The sequence below is a fragment of the Zingiber officinale genome, chromosome 11B (genome assembly GCF_018446385.1).
Source record: "Zingiber officinale cultivar Zhangliang chromosome 11B, Zo_v1.1, whole genome shotgun sequence".
Classification (NCBI taxonomy): domain Eukaryota; kingdom Viridiplantae; phylum Streptophyta; class Magnoliopsida; order Zingiberales; family Zingiberaceae; genus Zingiber; species Zingiber officinale.
Window position 1 is genome coordinate 11541983 of NC_056007.1, and position 19655 is coordinate 11561637.

The 19655-nt window shown below is 40.4% G+C and overlaps 1 protein-coding gene across 1 annotated transcript; it reads left to right on the forward strand.

Moving 5' to 3' along the window:
- The first annotated feature begins 2028 nt into the window (after positions 1-2028).
- LOC122033776 (HVA22-like protein a) lies at positions 2029-3202 on the forward strand. Its single transcript, XM_042592939.1, has 3 exons — positions 2029-2036; positions 2662-2733; positions 2848-3202. The coding sequence occupies exons 1-3, from the start codon at positions 2029-2031 to the stop codon at positions 3200-3202; spliced, it is 435 nt and encodes a 144-aa protein (XP_042448873.1).
- The last annotated feature ends 16453 nt before the right edge of the window (positions 3203-19655 follow it).

Sequence of the window (19655 nt, forward strand, 5' to 3'; positions counted from 1 at the left end):
TCACTTTTCCTTGTCTTGTCTATATATGCAGACTCTACTGACATCACGTAGACCGACTCTAGTCATTGTCCTTCCATTATCGGTGTTTCTAATATTTTGAGATTTTGATATACCTTTACATCTTCAGGACCAAATAGAACATAGTGACCTGATGATGTTAGTTGAGACACAGATAATAACTTTTTCTTCATTCCTGGGACATGATAGACATCTTGAAGTGACACCTGGTTAGAATTATATCGGGGCGTAATTATTGTCTTACCAATGTGAGCTATTGGTAACCTTGAGTTGTTGGCTGTCACCACCATACGAGCTCCCTTATATTCGGACAAGTTTTGTAGCTTTTCTTTATCACATGTCATGTGATTTGAGCCGCCTGAATCTACGATCCAATCATTTTTGTAGTTAATCTTGTCTGACATTGTTGTAAAAGCTACTTCATTTTCCTCTATAGCAAACAAGGCTTCAGCATCCCAGTCATCTTCGCTATTCTCCTTAGGATTGGAGGTAGCAGTATTACTCTGAACAAACTTTTTCTTGGCCCAACAATCTTTTTCCATGTAGCCCACCTTCCCACAATTGTAACACTTGCCAATAAACTTTCTATTATTGGCATGATTCTGTGGGACTCTTCTTGGATGATGACCTTCATTGCCTTGATAATTCTTTACTTTGTCACCATCCTTTTTAGATCCATCACCAGCATGTCGTTTGAAGCTACCCTTACTTTTATTGGTGTAGAGCGCTTCCTCCTCACCCTTTAGCGAGACTTCTCCCATTTGCTTAGTCATAGCTTCTTGGCCTGCAAGTAAATTTTCAAACTCAAGAAGTGATGGTTGTGTTGGCCATCCTTGTATAGCAGCAACAAATCCTCGATATTCTGGTTTCAAACCATGGATAATTATTCTCTTTATCCTGGTTTCCCCAATAGGAGCTTCTGGATCTAATTCTGAAATTTCGCGACATATCGACTTTACCTTGTGAAAGTATTGGGCAATCGTTTTGTCACGTTGCCCTATTGCTAGTAGCTCATTCTGCAGGAGTTGCAATCTTGCATCATTCTTCTTTGAAAAGAGTGTAGCAAAGGTATCCCATACTTCCTTTGGTGTTTTGGCATCTTGGATGTGCTCCAACATTTCTTCTTCAATTGTGATTTTTAAAGCAAACATTGCTTTACCTGCTTTGATCCTCCATTTTCGCAAGATGTCATTAGCATCTTCTGCTGGTTGCATGACTTCACTACCACCAACAACCTCCCAAAGATCCTGACCTTGTAGGTAGGACTCCATACATGTTGTCCATGTGTTGTAGTTTTTGTTGTTGAGTTTCTTGGCTCCTACTATTTGAAGGTCGCCCATCGTGTCGGAAAGATTTTGATTATACCAAACAAGTTTGATGAACAACCTTGTACAATATAAACCTCCTTACGATTCAAGATAACTCCACCAAGAACAATCCCTGATCGTTCAGCTCTGATACCAATTGTCGAGAAAACAAATTGGACTATAAACAAGTAAATAAATTACTTGTATTATATTCACACTACAAAGACACTACAACACTTTTGAGGATCACTCACAATTTTAGAGAGGAAAAGAAAAAGAAGATGAAGAACAACTTTCAACTTGAAGACTCTATACTTTTATTTTTCGTTGGATGATAAAACAAGAATGCAGGGGGAGCATTTATAGTACTCACCATACAAGATACATAGTTGATCAGAAAATTAAATTCTATCTACCAGGAAATTCTATCCCTATCCATTGGATGAGAGAAATACTCTCAACCATACATTTTAATTCTTATCAATTAAATTCTATCTATTGAATGAGAGAAATACTCTCAACCACACGTTCTAATTTCTATCTGTTAAATCATTTCCATTGAATGAGACAGAATACTCCCATCTATATTTTTATTTTTATCCGTTAACGAGTTGGTATTGATTTTCAACATTGAGAGCGAGCGAATCACCTTTTGCCACATTGATCCAGGTGACATTGAAGAGATGGCGTACCGATGACAGCGATGGCGTGGTTATTGAAAGCCGACAATTGAAATTTTGACTTTTCGCTAGAGATAACAGAGCAGAATAGATGACGCTAGGAATACACTTTGTTTGGTCACATCCTTTGCTCCCTCTTTGTGGTGAATAATAAAAATGCAGACACAATTTTGTTTCCTTATCTTTTCTATGTATATGTTTCTTAATCTTCTTGCAATTTTGTTTGGTAGTAATAATGCAGGACTAGCTTTTAAGTAAAAATTGGGAAAATAAATGAAAACAAAGGAAGTGCATTATGGAGGAAATCTATGAGAAGGGAAGGGAGAAAGCAACTTTTGAGGTCTAGAGACAAAAATATTGAGCCATGAAATCACAGACAAATACAACCTTCAAGTTTTTGCTGCCAAAATGCAATTGATCTAGTTGTGTATAAATTAGAGGCTTGGCATGCATCTTTATTTTTTATTTTTTTTTGGGTTTCTTCTATATTATCCATCTGACATGTATTTTGCATTTATGCAGACCTTTAGTCACACTTGTCTACCCCTTGTAAGTACCATTCTGAACTACTAAATGCAAGATGATAGAACTTTTGAAAGAAGTTCTCAATTTCACAGATTTATTCCGAGTAGTTAGACTTTTCTTGGTCTTGACAGCTATGCTTCTGTGAAAGCAATAGAATCCAAATCTCCAGAAGATGATCAGCAGTGGCTTACCTACTGGGTGCTGTATTCTTTAGTTACTTTGTTTGAGTTGACATTTTCTACACTCATTGAATGACTTCAATTTTGGCTTTATGCAAAGCTAATATTTAACTGCTGGCTGGTTTTACCATACTTCAGTGGTGCCACATTTATTTATGAGAATTTTGTGAGACCTATGGTTTTGAATCAACAGACCTTGATCCTTTGGTCTCTCTCTTCAAAAAGTGGCACCTTTGGCAAGCCAGATGACGTTCTATTAGCCGCTGAGAAATTTATTGAGCAAAATGGAACAGAAGCATTTGAAAAACTTATAAGCAAGGCTGGAGGCTTGTCCAATCCCAAGAAGAACATGCATGCAACATTTCACGACGACAGAGATGACAGAGAGGAAAATGAGTCTTGGAAGATGAACAGGTTGGCTTGGGAATCCAGCTTTCGAACAAGCAGCAGTTTTATGATTTTTGATGACGATGCTAATAGACGCTGGAATTAGACGTTGCAGTGTGCAAATTTAGTAGAATCGTCAACATAGTTGATCTGGGTTACGAAGAATGGACTTATTTTTAGTAAAAGAGGAGGGAAAACTAGTCGAGCAGTAATGTTCGTATAAGCTCGGCGGGTAAAGACCGATCGAGCGAAAGAGGTCGACCGAGTATCTAGGTTCAGCAGGTCAGGACAAACCAAGCAGGAACAGCCAGTCGAGCAGAAGAGGCATTTAGCCCCACAGCAAACAAGGCACAGTATACTCGGCAGGTGAAGACTAACCGAGCGAAAGAGACCGACCGAGTATCTAGGTTCGGCAGGCCAGGACAAGCCGAGCAGGAATAGCCGGTCGAGCAAAAGAAGCATTTAGCCCCACAGCAGACAAGGCACAGTATGCTCGGTAGGTGAAGACTGACCGAGCGAAAGAGGCCGACCGAGTATCTAGGTTCGACAGGCCAGGACAGGCCGAGCAGGAACAGCCGGTCGAGTAGAAGAAGCATTTAGCCCTACAGCAGACAAGGCACAGTATGCTCGGCAGGTGAACACCGACTGAGTGAAAGAGGTCGACCGAGTCTTACACCGTTTAACTTCTCATAAACTCTAGCATATAAATCGTATAGAAATACTTTGTGATTATACGAGGGCTTAACTAATTTGGCGGGAAATGTCTTCTAGAAGCTTGTACAGGTTTGCTAAACGACAAAGAAGGTACATCTGGGGTACGATAAAGATTCCTTAAACTATTTTCACATGTGGTACTTACGTCATCTCATAACCAACTTTAACAAACCGGGGTCCACCTCATAACTGTGGAGGTCAAGTGAGGTGGTATAAAAAGTGTAATCCTCTCCACTGGTCAGGTAAGTAATCATTCCTACACAACTCAAACCCTAATTTTTATCTTCTTCCAGATTTCTTCTTCTTCTCGCCGAAAACTGACTTGAGCATCGGAGGGCATGACTAGGAATTCTCACCCCGGTCTTAGGCCACTAACGCTTTGTTGGTTGATCGGTTGGTGTGCAGGAAGGCGGAGTTATTCATCTAAGTTTCGGATCTACGATTTATTCCTCATCATCCTCCTCCCCGGGCTGTTCTTCAGATCTGCTTTGGTTTTCTCAGATCTGTGGAGATTCATTTACTGAGGTTGTCACGTCCTATTCACCGAAGGAGCACTTTGCTACATGAGACTTCTCGTCGTTCATCTTCCCCAGGGCCGTCATCAGGCACCACCCCAGTTATCCATCTCGTCGATCTCAGACTGTATATAGACCTAGTTGCATATATACTTCTGTTTTTTTCTCTCTTTCTTTCCATTCTTTCAATCTTGTGCATACAAAGACGAGCAAATAAAATGTCAGTGTCCAAAAATCAGGAGGGAGTCCCTGACGAAGATCCTCCGATTCTCAAGTCAGTCTAAATTCCGAACAGGTGAATGAAGAACGATAGAGAACGTGCATGTGAAAGTAAGCTTGAGATATGAACAGAACGTGCTCATGCAGTGGTCGAACTTCTGCCCAAAATCATGTGTTCACGACGAAGAGCCTATGGAATGCCCTGAGGAATCCTCTTGGAGTAACCATAGGATGTTCACCTTTACGAATTTTTCCCATCCCCGACCAAAGGACATGAGGGAGATGGAAAATAACACATGGTGTATAGTGCTCAGAACACCGAGTACGTTGATCAAGGGTGATCGCTTATGGAGAATACTGTGGATGCAACTCGACCAATACGAAAATGACACAACTTGTGAGAACAATGTGAGTACTCATAGGGGTTCTAAATACTGTGTTCAATATTAAACTCATGATGTAATCGAAATATAATTTTATTCACAATATTTTGTCAATAAAGGTATAAATGTAAATTATAGCTGTTACACCTTATTTTCTTACACGTAAGTAACTACTATATTATGTAACAACTACTGCCAACTAGCTGTTGTGATTATTCTGATTTCTGTGAGGGTAGATGTTAAAGCATACAAATTTTTTCCGTTTATCATTTGTATGCCCTTTCAAAAGGTCTTATTTTTTCCCCTTTACAACATTATAGCAGTTAACATTTCAAGTAGCTGCTAAAACGTTGTAGCAGGTAACCATGACAGTTGCTGCTATAGCATTGTAGAAGCTAACCATTGCAGTAGCTATTTTAGCATTGTAGCAGGTATCATTCCACGTAGTTGCTACAATGTTGTAACAACTAACTGTCGAGTTAGCTGTTACACGTTTATCATCTGTATGTTAGTAATAGAGAGGTGGTAAGCACAATAGTAGACGTGAGATTGAAAACGTCGGTGAAACTGGAATAGACGAGGGCGAGAGAGCGACCGGCGAGATAGAGAGTGGCGAGAAAAGTAGCTTGCAGCGTCTTTGCTTGTTAGTTGCTTCTACATGTTGTGGCAGCTCACAACTCTGGAGTAGCTAAAACAATGTGTAGCAGCTAATCCGTAGTAACTGCTACACGATGTGGCAGCTCACATGTCTGGAGTTTCTTCAAAAATGTGTAGTAGCTAATCCGTAGTAATTGTTACACAGTGTAGCACTGCTCTTGAGAAGCTACTACACGTTGTAGCAGCTTCTAACAACTAGCTGCTGCAATGTGCTGCAGTAGCTGCTACAATATGTAGAGCTTGTAAGTAATTATACGTTAACTAATAAAACATGTAGAAGCTCAATTTAAGTGATCTAAATAAAAAACTAAGATCGACAGACTAACATCTTATTGAGCGTAAACAAAGAAAGACTTGGAGACTATAGTTGGGTTTGATATACATGAATAGAATTATATAATAATATGATTTACAATACAACGTACACGCCCTGGAATTCAATATTTTTCAATAGATGGATGGCCGCTTTAATAGTTGTTTCGGTGTCTCATGGAGGTACCAGATTGTTCCTCCTACCCCAGATAGGGGCGTGTGGCTGAATAATATGCTGGATAAAGATGAGATGCTTGCTCCATCTGCCTATGTTTATGAGACTTACCTTCGCAGGTCTGTGAAAGAGAGGCTATCTCTGAGTTGGCTCGGTTTAATTTATATTATAAGGACTTTATTTTATCTGCTTGCTGCTCCAAATCTTGCTGCTATTGCGATATTAGTCGACCATCTGCTTGGGTCTTCTTTGTCAAGATGGTGATCGCGGAAGCAAGCTTCAATCCCAAGTTATCCAGTTTGGCAGTCCTTTGCTCTAAGTCCAAATAGGTTTTTTCCCTTAAGGCGACTTCAGCTCGAATTTAGGAATGAGCAGTAGATAGACGCACCTCAAGTTCTCCCCCGTGTGAGTGATGAAGATCCAGATCTTGCATCACATGTGCTAGGGATCACACTTTCTTGGATAATAGTTGAGGTCATGGGGGAAAATCTGAATTTATAGCTCTTGACAATATACCCAGGAGAAGATGGAGAAAGAAAAAGTAAGATCAGTGCAACGAGAATGACCAAAGGTAACCGATTTTAATCAGTTACCCCCCCCCCCCTTTTTAATCAGGTCATGGGACACCGGGTTTTGGGGGGGGGGGGGGGGGGGGTCACGGGATGACTGTAGTCGATTTGAAGTTTCTCGAACGATCAATGTTTATCAAACGAATGAGGAGGATAACATGGCAGTCAAAGTATAGGTGATGTGGCGGTCAAAGTCTGGGTCAAAGTTAAATTAGCGGAATATTCCTCACATGAGACGGGGATTCAACCAAAAACAAAATTTCTGAGTCCATCCCACAGGGTCCCATAGTAGGATGCTACAAGTTATAGTAGCTACTTCGACAATTAACTGCTACATCATGTAGTAGTTAACTGTCCATGTAGCTGTTATAACATATAGCAGTCACTCGGTAAGTCGTTTTATTAGTAGCTTTATTTTCTAGCAGATATTACTCCTAAAATTATTTTTGTAGCTGTATATCAACTTGGTAAAAAATGATTTTAAATTTTTTTTCCTGCTGCACCGACTGTGCTTTACCGCTACACGTTCTAGCAGCTACTTGGACAAATAACTGTCACACCCTATAGCAGCTAACTGTCCATGTCGCTGCTACAATGTGTAGTAGCCTACTTGGAATGTTAGTTGCTACAACGATGTAGCAGGTTTTGTTTCGACAAATAACTTACTACTGCACGCTGTAGCAGTTAGGCAGTAGTTGCTGCTACACCGTGTATATATTACTTCTCCCGCAATTACTAAAATGTTAAATTGATAGACTATTTACCCTTTTGTCCAAGCTTCCACGAACATGACCACTACTAACCCATACTAAGTTCGGAAGTAGCAATCGTCGTTTCGTCTACCAACTTCATTGCGACGTTTGGCTTTCGCCTTCAAATCTTCGTCCCTGTCGTAAGTTAATTTGATTCTTCACTTAGGAATTAGGGTTTGAACATTTAGGGTTTATATATTTTTGAATCGCCTTCTAGAATAGCATAGTTAACTCTACGGGCATTTAAATATTTCCTCTATATTATATTTTCTCCTAATTAATCTTCATCATTGATTGAAATTTATAAATTTATTTGAAGCTAAATATGTCATTCTCTAGCAGTGGAAGACACCTGTGATGCTAATCAGCTATACATTCCCCAAGTTACTAAAGATCTAAAACCACGAATTGGGATGAAATTTCCATCATTAGAGGAGACATTTTCGTTCTATAATCAATATTCACATGAAGTCGGATTTAGTGCAAGATTAGACGACAGTAAGAAAAATAAGAGGACAAATGAAGTTGAATAGAAACAATTTGTATGCTTTAAAGAAAGACATACAGATGATAAACGAAAAAAAGAATCACAAGTTGACAGTGTAAAGGAAATAGCATGTGATGAAATAAGGACTGGATGTAGGTCAAAACTTTCACTTATTACAGAACAGACCGGACCAAACTGGATTGTTACAAAATTTATGGAAAGTCATAATCATCCACTCTCCACTCCTTCGAAGGTGCATTTGCTTCGCTCACATCGCCATATTTCTAAAGCCAAGAAAGTATTAACTGTTGGCGCTGGGAATTCAGTTCTATGTAAATCCCCTATACAAAAATTTGTACGAGTACAGAACCTTTCCTAGCAACCCACATGCTCGATCAGACATGTGTTTGATCAATCAAGCAAGTTCTTGATTGATCAAAGCGCACCTTGATCGAAGCACAAGATCGTTGGCCTCTTGTGTTGGTGTTCAGGATCCATACAAAGAAAAATGAACTAATTGCACAGCGGAATAAAAGAACTAGTTGTACCTTTCTTCGTAGCTAAAGACCTCAAGATCTTCTGTCGTATTCCTCTCCTCTTCTTGGACGTCATGTGGGCGACGATCTACCAAGATAACACCACCCTCTTTTCTTCTCTTTCAAAATCGTCGGCCACAAAAGAGTCGCTAGGATAGAGTACGTTCTAATCTTCTTCCTTCTCTTCTTCTTCCTCTTCTTTCTCTTCTTCCTCTTCTTTCTCTTCTTGCTTTCCTTGCTCTTCTTCCCTTTCTTCAAGACGCCACCCACAAGTGGATGGGAAGGGGTGCCGGCCACCAAAGGAGAAGGGGGGGGGGGGGGGGGGGGGGGCAAACCAAGTTAAATTAAACTAAACCAAGTTAAGTTAAATCAAACCAAGTTAAACCAAACCCGGTTATGGATGGGTGGATGCAAGACTTTATATATAGAGGCTACAACAGGGACCTAGAGGAGGAATTGATTTTGACCTCCTGATGGACGTGAGCTTCCTGTGTTCTACCCGAACATCCAACTCAAGTTCATCAATAATAACTCATACCACTATAGGGTCATTATTGAACTACCGCATCAATCTCATTTTACAATATGGGCTCCTACTTATTATGAGTGCATTAATCTCCCTGTGTTTAAGATATCGTATGCCCGTTAATTAAATGAGTTACTAACAACTCACTTAATTAACATCTGACTCCAAGAGTAGTACCACTCAACTTTATTATCATGTCGGACTAAGTCCACCTGCAGGGTTTACATGATAATCCTTATGAGCTCCTCAAGGGGACATCATCAACCTAAATAAATAGGGCACAGTTTTCCTTTATAATCAACAACACATCATATAAATGGTACTATCTCCCAACTTATCGGGCCTATTGATTTAACGAATAAATGTCACCCATTGATAAGTTAAAGAAATAAATATTAAGCATTTGTATTTGTTATTATATCGGGATTAAGAGTACGCACATCCATAATAATAGAGGTTTTGTTATTTTATGCAGTCAGTATAAATCGAACAACCTCAAATGGTCCTACTCAATACACACATAGTGTACTAGTGTAATTTTATAGTCAAGACAAACTAATACCAAATTACACTATAACCATTCCAATGGTTTGTCCCTATCCATCTTGGTTGTAAGCTACTATTTATAATTTATAAGGAACCGATAACATGATCTTCTGTGTGATACCACACATCATGTTATCTACAATATAAATTAAATGGACAACTGCATTGATATATATATAAATATAAAATACAGACATTTGACCAAAGCGATTCTCATTTCAAAATATCTTAAAAATAGATGTTCATATAAAAGCTAGGCTTATAGTATACATCCCAACAATAACACAGCAGTTTTCAGAGGCTAATGTGCTAATTTGTCAACAAGTTCGATTATTGGAGATAGATTCTAAAGGACCTGAGCACCTAGGTTACACAGACGGGATATTATAAACTTTGAGAAAGACCTGAGCGATGAACAAAAGGAAATTGATGTCGAAACACTGATTGAGTTATTTGCAACTGATAAAGAGAAGAATTCAACCTTTTTATATGATTATGAGATTGATTTAACAGAAAGATTCACTAGGTGTTTCTGGACGGATCATGTATCAAGGAGGGCATACATTGTCTTTGGTGATGCAGTTGTATTTGATACCACATATAACACCAACAAATATGGGTTGATTTTTGCATCCTTCGTAGGAGTTAATCATCATCATGAGAGCATTGTATTTGGTTGTGCCTTTCTAAGTAATGAGAAAACTAAATCGTTTGTTTGATTGCTTAAGAAGTTCATAGAAGTCATGCCTAAAGGTCCACCAACTGTAATCATCACTGATCAGGATCCAGCGTTGACGAAGGCCATTGCCCAAGTTTTTCCTCGCACAGTGGATCGATATTGTTTGTGGCACATACTTAATAAATTTCCCGATAAATTATCTTGTTTGACTTTTTGCAACTACTATCAAACTATAAAGGATGTAATTGTTAACTCCTCAACCCCTGATGAATTTGTGAAGTCATGGGAAGAAGTTATCAGGTGTTCTGGCTTGGAGAAAAATAATTGGTTAACATTGATGTATGAATTACAATAAAGGTGGGTCCCATTATTTTTTAGCCATGTATTTTCTGCTGGAATGTCAAGTTGTCATCGATCTAAATGCTCACATTTATTTTTCAAGAAGTATGTATCACACAAGAATTCATTAATGGATTTTATCACACGTTTCAATAGAGCATTGTGACACCAAAAACACAATGAGTTAGTTGCCGACCATATTGATATGGTCGAGCAGCCAAAGATTAAGACAAACTGGCCTATGGAATCTCAAATGGTTAGGGTGTACACCAAAACAAAATAGTTGGATTTTCAAAGTCAAATGAGTATGAGTCATGGTTATTATGTGCAACAAGCATATATAGTTGGTGATTTAGTGGGTTACCATGTCATGAATTTTCAAAGTGGTTCATCTGCAAAACCAAGGGTCCTCACGCATGACAAACATATAGACTACATATCATGTAGTTGTAGTAAATTTGAGTTCGAGGGCATTCTATGTAGGGATATGTTAGCTTTTTTCCGTATTAACTATGTGTTTCTACTGCCTGATAAGTACATACTCAACGGATGGACAAGAAATGCCAAGGTTGGGGCAATCTATGATTTTAGTGAGGAAACTTCCATCGGCAGTCCAAATGCGAAATTAATGGCAAGACACTCGAGGTTGTCCTATAAAACTTCAGTAGTGATCGACAATGCACCTTTGACTGGTGAGGGGACAAACTTTTTGGATGTCTAATTCGATTGTATATATAGTAAAATTCAAGAGCTGAACATTAGCAGAAAATGTGACAACCAAAGTTAAAAGAAGAAAGGTATCAATGGGGCCCCCTCTATTGTTGATCCTTCTTTAGTAAGGGCAAAGGGTTGTGGGAAAAGATTGAAATCTTCAAAAGAGACATCAACCTCAAAGTTTAGGCTATGTCATGGATGTGGTCACCGAGGTGTCTCACACGACAAGCGCAACTGTCCATTATTGTAGCAAGGATATGCGTCTATTATTTATACATTTATAGTATAAATTTAGCTGAGCATATATGATTTTTATCCATTAATAGTAAAGTTAATGACGAGTCGATTGTCAGATCAACTGCTACAGAGAAAGATAATACCAACGATGATGAATCCTATGAAGAAAATTTGGCATCTATAGCTGGTATATTCTAGTTTTTATTTAACCATATTACTAAATCTTGATAAATTGCGGCTTATAATTATGATACTATTGTTGTAGGTTCTAACACCTTACCTTTTGCGTTATGAGGCTAGGTTTACCAAACTCTCGGTGAGCGATTATTATTAATTACAGATGGTTTTCTTTCTACTCTGAATCTTACACTATTATTCCAATAAGAATCAGAGTGTATCACATAAACCTAAATTTTGGTTATAAGAAAATCATTTTTTCATAAAACTTCCTTTCGTCACCATCCCTCTTTCTGACATTAATTAATTGATGGGACTGATGGTCTCCATAAATTCAATAATTTCAAATTATATAAGTGACCATTGATTTATTAATACAGAATAAAGCTTGTTAGTTGAATGGGCAGTAGATACTACACTTTGTAGTAGATCACGTTTCTGAAGTAGCTGCTACAATTGTAGCAGCTAATCCGCACTAACTGTTACAGCGTATAGTAGCTAATATTTAATCACTCATTCTACTCAAATTTCCACACTATTTAAATTATATAACTGGCCATTGAGTTATTAATACACAGTGTAGCAGCTAATCCGAAGTAATTGCTATACAGTGTAGCAGCTACTCTTGAGAAGCTGCTACATCGTGCTGCGGCTCTTTATACATTAAGTTGATACAATGTGTACAAGCTCATTTTTTTTATCCAAATAAAAATCACATGTGGGAATAGTTGTATTCACACATCCACTACTGGGCTTCTAAGAAAGCAGGTTTTCAAGTTGATGTTGTAGCAGTTCAGGGTCGGAAACAGCTACAATATATGACTTCATGTTGTAGCAGCTATCGATCCGTAGCTGCTACAACATAGAGAGAGACATTAGGTAAGACATCTTAGATCATTAATAGAATAATAGCATAGAAATCGTGTTATTTTAGGAAAAAGGTGACGGTTTGAGTAAATCTTACCTTGCGTAAAAATCAAAAGAGAAAACCAAATGTATAGATAAGGAACGGAAATGTTTGTAAATATTCTATTATAGCAGTTAATCTCTAATTATAGGCAAGGTAGCTTATACATACGCCGCTCTATAGATTTGTAGCAGCTATCATACTTGACCCTAACTGTTACAATATTGTAGCAGCTAATCGTTGAGTTAGCTACTACAGATTTGTAGCAGCTATCATTCCAAGTAGCTGCTACAGTGTTGTAGCAGCTACCTATGAAATTAATTACCTGTTTATCAGCCGAGACGTCCAATAAAGATAATCAAGGATACAACCTGTAGCATATAGTTACCCCAAGCTGCTATAACGTGTAGCAGCTTCTCAAGAGTAGCTACTACACTGTGTTTCAGTTAGCTGATACAACTTGAAGTAGCGACTCCAGAGACGTGAGTTACTACAACGTGTAGCAGCTGCTGCCAATGCAGGTAACAAGGCCTAATCTCGATTAATTATTAAATGGTTACTTATATAAATTAAAAAAAATGATTTTATGGAGACATATAAATGAATTAATGGCAACCTACTAAATCTGGTCCATTACTCTCTCATCGTCCATAAAATGACCACTCATAGCTGTCATAACCCATATAACTAGTCATATCTGTCATAAATCATAACCCGTGACTACCTCTCCTGGTAAAATCCTGCATTGTTAGAAGGGAAACTATAGGCTTGTGAGTACACCTATTCCATGATTGAATTGTATAGCGCTGTAGTGTCCCTAAATAATAGAGGGTGGCTTCGTTCATGACATCCCAATGGAAATGAGTAGCTTATTCACGGAATGATGACATTTTCTCGACACTGTTGGTACAACCTTAGGTCAAGGTTGACCTGACTCGAGTTGTATTTTGATGTTTGACGAGAATAGAAAAGTTCTATTTTGATGTTTGACGAGAATAGAAAAGTTGTATTATGATGTTTGACGGAATACAAACTTGGGAGATTGTGGGTGCAATCTTTGGTCAAGGTTGACCTGGTTGACCCGAGGTGAGTCGACCTGATTCGGGAAATCCTGGTGAGTGAAGCCAGGTGAAAGTCCTGGTGAGTGAAGCCAGGCAAGGGAAAGTCCTGGTGAGTGAAGCCAGACAGTTGGAAAGTCCTGGTGAGTGAAGCCAAGCAGTTGGAAAATCTTGGTGAGTGAAGCCAGGTGAAAGTCCTGGTGAGTGAAGCCAGGCAAGGGAAAGTCCTGGTGAGTGAAGCCAGGCAGTTGGAAAGTTCTGGTGAGTGAAGCCAGGCAAGGGAAAGTCCTGGTGAGTGAAGCCAGGCAGTTGGAAAGTTCTGGTGAGTGAAGCCAGGCAAGGGAAATCCAGATAGGTCAAGGTTGACCAGATATCTGGTGAAAAGTCCAAGCAGGGAGCTTGGCACGAGAAAAGTCCAAGTATGGAGACTTGGCACGGAAAAGTCCAAGCAGGGAGCTTGGCACGAGAAAAGTCCAAGCAGGGAGTTTGGCACTGGAAAAGTCCAAGTATGGAGACTTGGCACGGAAAAGTCCAAGTATGGAAACTTGGCATGGGAAGTCGGAGAGGGCTTAGGAGCTCGTTCTCCGAACTGTGGTCAGAGAGGGCTCGGTAGCTCGTTCTCTGGACCGGTTAGAGTCGGAAAGGGCTCGGTAGCTCGTTCTCCGGACTAGGTCAGAGAGGGCTCGGTAGCTCATTCTCAGGACCAGGTAGGGTTTAGGGCTGGGAGCTCTAAACCTGGATCGGTCCGGTGACCGATCCAGTGATACGCTGGTTGACTGATTGGTCTGGTGACCGATCAGTAACCAAACAGTGTGTTTCTGTGAATTACCTAATCGGTTTGGTGACCGATCAGTAATCATACAGAAGCGAAGAAGATCGGGAGAAGAAAGAGGGGGATCGGTCTGTGGACCGATCCACCTGAGTCCTGATCGGTCCACAGACCGATCAGAGAGTTGGGCAACTCTCTGTGAAGCGTGTTGATCGGTCTGGGGACCGATCAGAATAGGTCCTGATCGGTCCCAAGACCGATCAGAGAAGGTCTGGACCGATCAGGGTGGAGCCTGATCGGTCCAGCTCTAGCCGTTGAGTCACAACGGCTAGATTTCTGCTGTGTCTTCTCCCCTCTTCGCAGGTTCGCAGGTTCAGGGATATAAGGGATATAAAGGGGTAGAGTGCCTCTACAGTAGAAGGAAACGACCTCTCTTTTCTTTCTGATCTTACTGCAATCAGAGCTTTGCTGAGCTCTCATTTTCCTGAAGCTTCGTGGAAGCTTCCTTCGGCTGGTTCCTGCTGTTGTAGGTGTTTCGTGAAGTTGCTGCTTCATCCAGTCGACGAGAAGGCAAGCTGTGTTTTTACATTCTTACTGCCTTTGTATTGTGCTGTATCTTTGTACTCCTATCTTGCTGTTGCAAGAAGTTTGTGGTGAGGTTTCTCCACCCATAAGGAGTTTCTATTAGCCGGTTTTCCGGGGTCTCATCCACCGACGGATTGATAGGCTTCGTCCACCTTACGGACACGTCGAGGAGTAGGAGTATCATCTCCGAACCTCGTTACATCATCGTGTTTAAGCTGCTTTCTACTCCTATATTGCTTTTGCAAAACATTATGGCGAGGTTTCTCCACCCAGAAGGAGTGTTACATTAGCCGGTTTTCCGGGGACTCATCCACCGACGGATTGATAGGCTTCGTCCACCTTACGGACACGCCGAGGAATAGGAGTTTCATCTCCGAACCTCGTTACATCGACGAGTTTGAGGTTTGCTATTCTCCGTTGTCGTTTCTATTGTTTATTTCCGCTGCGCTAACCTTGATTTGTAGAACGAAACGAACGATTTGGGGCGGCTATTCACACCCCCCCTCTCTAGCCGTGACCATCGATCCTAACAATTAGGAGGGTTGCTAGGGAAGTCATCCCTAGTGAATATTTAGTGAACCCAATGAGCTCCAATAGGTATTGGGTTCCTAGGAGCGTGATTTCATCACGCTAGATGGTTTAGGGTGTGCCAACCTTAATTGGATAGGTAGTTAACCTACTCATGGCAAAAGGTGGCATTTTAGGAATATTCAAGGTGTAATCAAGCCTTGAAAATGAAATGGAAAGTTATTCCTAAGGTGATTAGGATGTGCCAGTCACATTTGAGGAGTTTTCTAGAGTCAATCTAATTGGCACATAGTGATCTAAAAATCTTTGGTATATGATTTTAGGTCTATTACACTTAGGAATATAGAATTTATGGCAAAATGATCAAAATTATCAAAAATGGCAACTAAAGCTTGAATTAGGTATTTTCTATACCTTTATATGTTATTTGCCATATATTGTTTGTCATATGCCATGTCATGACAGCATATTTATTTTATTATCATTTGAAATGTCATGATAATGCTTAGGTTAGTTATATGTCATGCCTTATTTAAGTTTCATACTTTATGACATGACATCATGACATTGGCACATGTTTTCACTTATGATATCATTTTATGCCATGTCATCATCTCTTGCATTTATGATCAATTAAATTGATTTAAGGATAAAAACTCAATTTGATATAGAAATCAAATTGTTGTTTAGAAAATGCATGAGAACTTAGCTTAAGATGACCTAAACTCATATCTCACATCAAAATTGACTTGGATGTGTTTGATACACCTTAGATGTGTGTGAGATATTAAGATTATGAGTTAGGATCAAGGTGATAGCTCTTGTACCTAGATAAGCCTAGTTCGTAATTGAGGATCATAGGGAAAGCTTGTGTACAAGTCATGTACATTTAGCCCTAAGATTGTGGTCCTAAATTGAATGGTTTAAAATCATTTCAAAATTGATTTGAAAAACCTTGATGAAGCTTTTCTAGTGATAGCATTCATCATTGAGCAAGTTGATACAAAGATGGATTAACCTTGTGCTATTTCAAAGTTTTTCGAACTTTGTATCAAGATTTGAAAATGGAAGTTATTTTCATAGAAAACTATTTTTCCATGATAATATATGTTATGAGGAATGTATCCTCAAAATTTTATAATTTTTGGAATTTTTTGTGATTTTTTAGGGGTTTCTGAATTTCAGGAGAAAAATCAGAAATCCCTATTAGAGATTTGTGGACCGATCAGACGGGATGCTGATCGGTCCAGGGAGGTCTGGATCGGTCACTGGACCGATCCAGGGAAGTGTGGATCCAGTGAGGTCTGACCGGTCTGGTGACCGATCAGAGCGTGCCAAAATGCTGATTTTCGACTGTGTTGTCTGAAATTTCAGCTGAAAGTTAAAACACAGTTTGTGTTTTGGATTTCTAAAGGGTTGAAACTCTCCAAGACATTGTTGGTGCAATGGTCAAGGGGGAGTTGACCTTTAGGGGGAGTTTTACCTATTAGTCAAGGGGGAGTTGACTTTTAGGGGGAGTTTTTACTCTAAAGACTTTAGTGATATGAGATTATCACTAAGTTGATTGTTGACTTTAGTATCAAGGGGGAATTTAAGGGTTTCAATGAAAGGTATGGGACTTTCATTAGGAAGAAACTCTTGACCTTGATTCACTCTTTTTGATGTGTGTCAAAAAGGGGGAGAATGGGAGAATGTCCAAAGAATGTTCAAGGAAGAACATTAGAGTTTGGGGAGAATGTTCAAGGAAGAACATTGGAAAACCTAAGTTAGGTTATCGGGTTAACCTAACTTGATTATGGTTTTTGTCAAACATCAAAAAGGGGGAGATTGTTGGTACAACCTTAGGTCAAGGTTGACCTGGTTGACCTGACTCGAGTTGACCTGACTCGAGTTGTATTTTGATGTTTGACGAGAATAGAAAAGTTCTATTTTGATGTTTGACGAGAATAGAAAAGTTGTATTCTGATGTTTGACAGAATACAAACTTGGGAGAGTGTGGGTGCAATCTTTGGTCAAGGTTGACCTGGTTGACCCGAGGTGAGTCGACCTGATTCGGGAAATCCTGGTGAGTGAAGCCAGGCAAGGGAAAGTCCTGGTGAGTGAAGCCAGGTAGTTGGAAAATCCTGGTGAGTGAAGCCAGGTGAAAGTCCTGGTGAGTGAAGCCAGGCAAGGGAAAGTCCTGGTGAGTGAAGCCAGGCAGTTGGAAAGTTCTGGTGAGTGAAGCCAGACAAGGGAAAGTCCTGGTGAGTGAAGCCAGGCAGTTAGAAAGTTCTGGTGAGTGAAGCCAAGCAAGGGAAATCCAAATAGGTCAAGGTTGACCAGACATCTGGTGAAAAGTCCAAGCAGGGAGCTTGGCACGAGAAAAGTCCAAGTATGGAGACTTGGCACGGAAAAGTCCAAGCAGGGAGCTTGGCACGAGAAAAGTCCAAGCAGGGAGCTTGGCACGAGAAAAGTCCAAGTATGGAGACTTGGCACGGAAAAGTCCAAGGAAACTTGGCATGGGAAGTCGGAGAGGGCTTGGGAGCTCGTTCTCCGAACTGTGGTCAGAGAGGGCTCGGTAGCTCGTTCTCCGGACTAGGTCAGAGAGGGCTCGGTAGCTCGTTCTCAGGACCATGTAGGGTTTAGGGCTGGGAGCTCTAAACCTGGATCGGTCTGGTGACCGATCCAGTGATACGCTGGTTGACTGATCGGTCTGGTGACCGATCAGTAACCAAACAGTGTGTTTCTGTAAATTACCTGATCGGTTTGGTGACCGATCAGTAATCATACAGAAGCGAAGAAGATCGGGAGAAGAAAGAGGGGGATCGGTCTGTGGACCGATCCACCTGAGTCCTGATCGGTCCACAGACCGATCAGAGAGTTGGGCAACTCTCTGTGAAGCGTGTTGATCGGTCTGGGGACCGATCAGAATAGGTCCTGATCGGTCCCAAGACCGATCAGAGAAGGTCTGGACCGATCAGGGTGGAGCCTGATCGGTCCAGCTCTAGCCATTGAGTCACAACGGCTAGATTTCTGATGTGTCTTCTCCTCTCTTCGCAGGTTCGCAGGTTCAGGGATATAAGGGATATAAAGGGGTCGAGTGCCTCTACAGTAGAAGGAAACGGCCTCTCTTTTCTTTCTAATCTTACTGCAATCAGAGCTTTGCTGAGCTCTCATTTTCCTGAAGCTTCGTGGAAGCTTCCTTCGGCTGGTTCCTGCTGTTGTAGGTGTTTCGTGAAGTTGCTGCTTCATCCAGTCGACGAGAAGGCAAGCTGTGCTTTTCCATTCTTATTGCCTTTGTATTGTGTTGTACCTTTGTACTCCTATCTTGCTGTTGCAAGAAGTTTGTGGCGAGGTTTCTCCACCCAGAAGGAGTTTCTATTAGCCGGTTTTCCGGGGTCTCATCCACCGACGGATTGATAGGCTTCGTCCACCTTACGGACACGCCGATGAGTAGGAGTATCATCTCCGAACCTCGTTACATCATCGTGTTTGAGGTTTGATCTTCTCCACTTTCGTTTCTACATTGTATTTCCGCTGCGCTAACCTAAATTGTAGGAAGAAACGATAATTTGAGGTCGGCTATTCACACCCCCCCTCTCTAGCCGCTATCCGAAGGTCCTAACAGACACCACCTTAGTCATTTTCTTCATGTCATTCATTGTAAATCTTGAAGTGTATCTTGCTCCCAAATGGGGAAGGACAAAGCAGTCTTGTTACATTCCACCGTCTAGTGAAAGCTTCCATGTTCGTAAAGAAATTTCTTTAAAGCGATCACTAGCGTCTAGCCCCGATGCGTGTATGTTGAAGAGGTTAGGCCGCTTATGGAGTGGATTAGGAGAGGGTGATCACCTTGAAGAACTTTTCCCAACCACGACCAAAGGATGCGAGGGAGGTGGAAAATGATATAAGCTGGTTGATGTTCACAACACTCTGTACGTTGATGAAGGGTGTTCCCTCATGGAGAAGACTGTGGACACAACTCTGCCAATATGAAAATAACATTATACAACTTATGAGAGCAATGTAAGCGATCATGGGGGTTCTGAACACTGTTCAATATTAAACTTACGATGTAATCGAAATGTAAATTTATTGACAATATTTTCTCATGTAAAGGTATAAATGTATTTTATAGGCATTACACCTTGTTATCTTACTCCTAAGTAGCTGCTACATCATGTAGCAGCTACTGC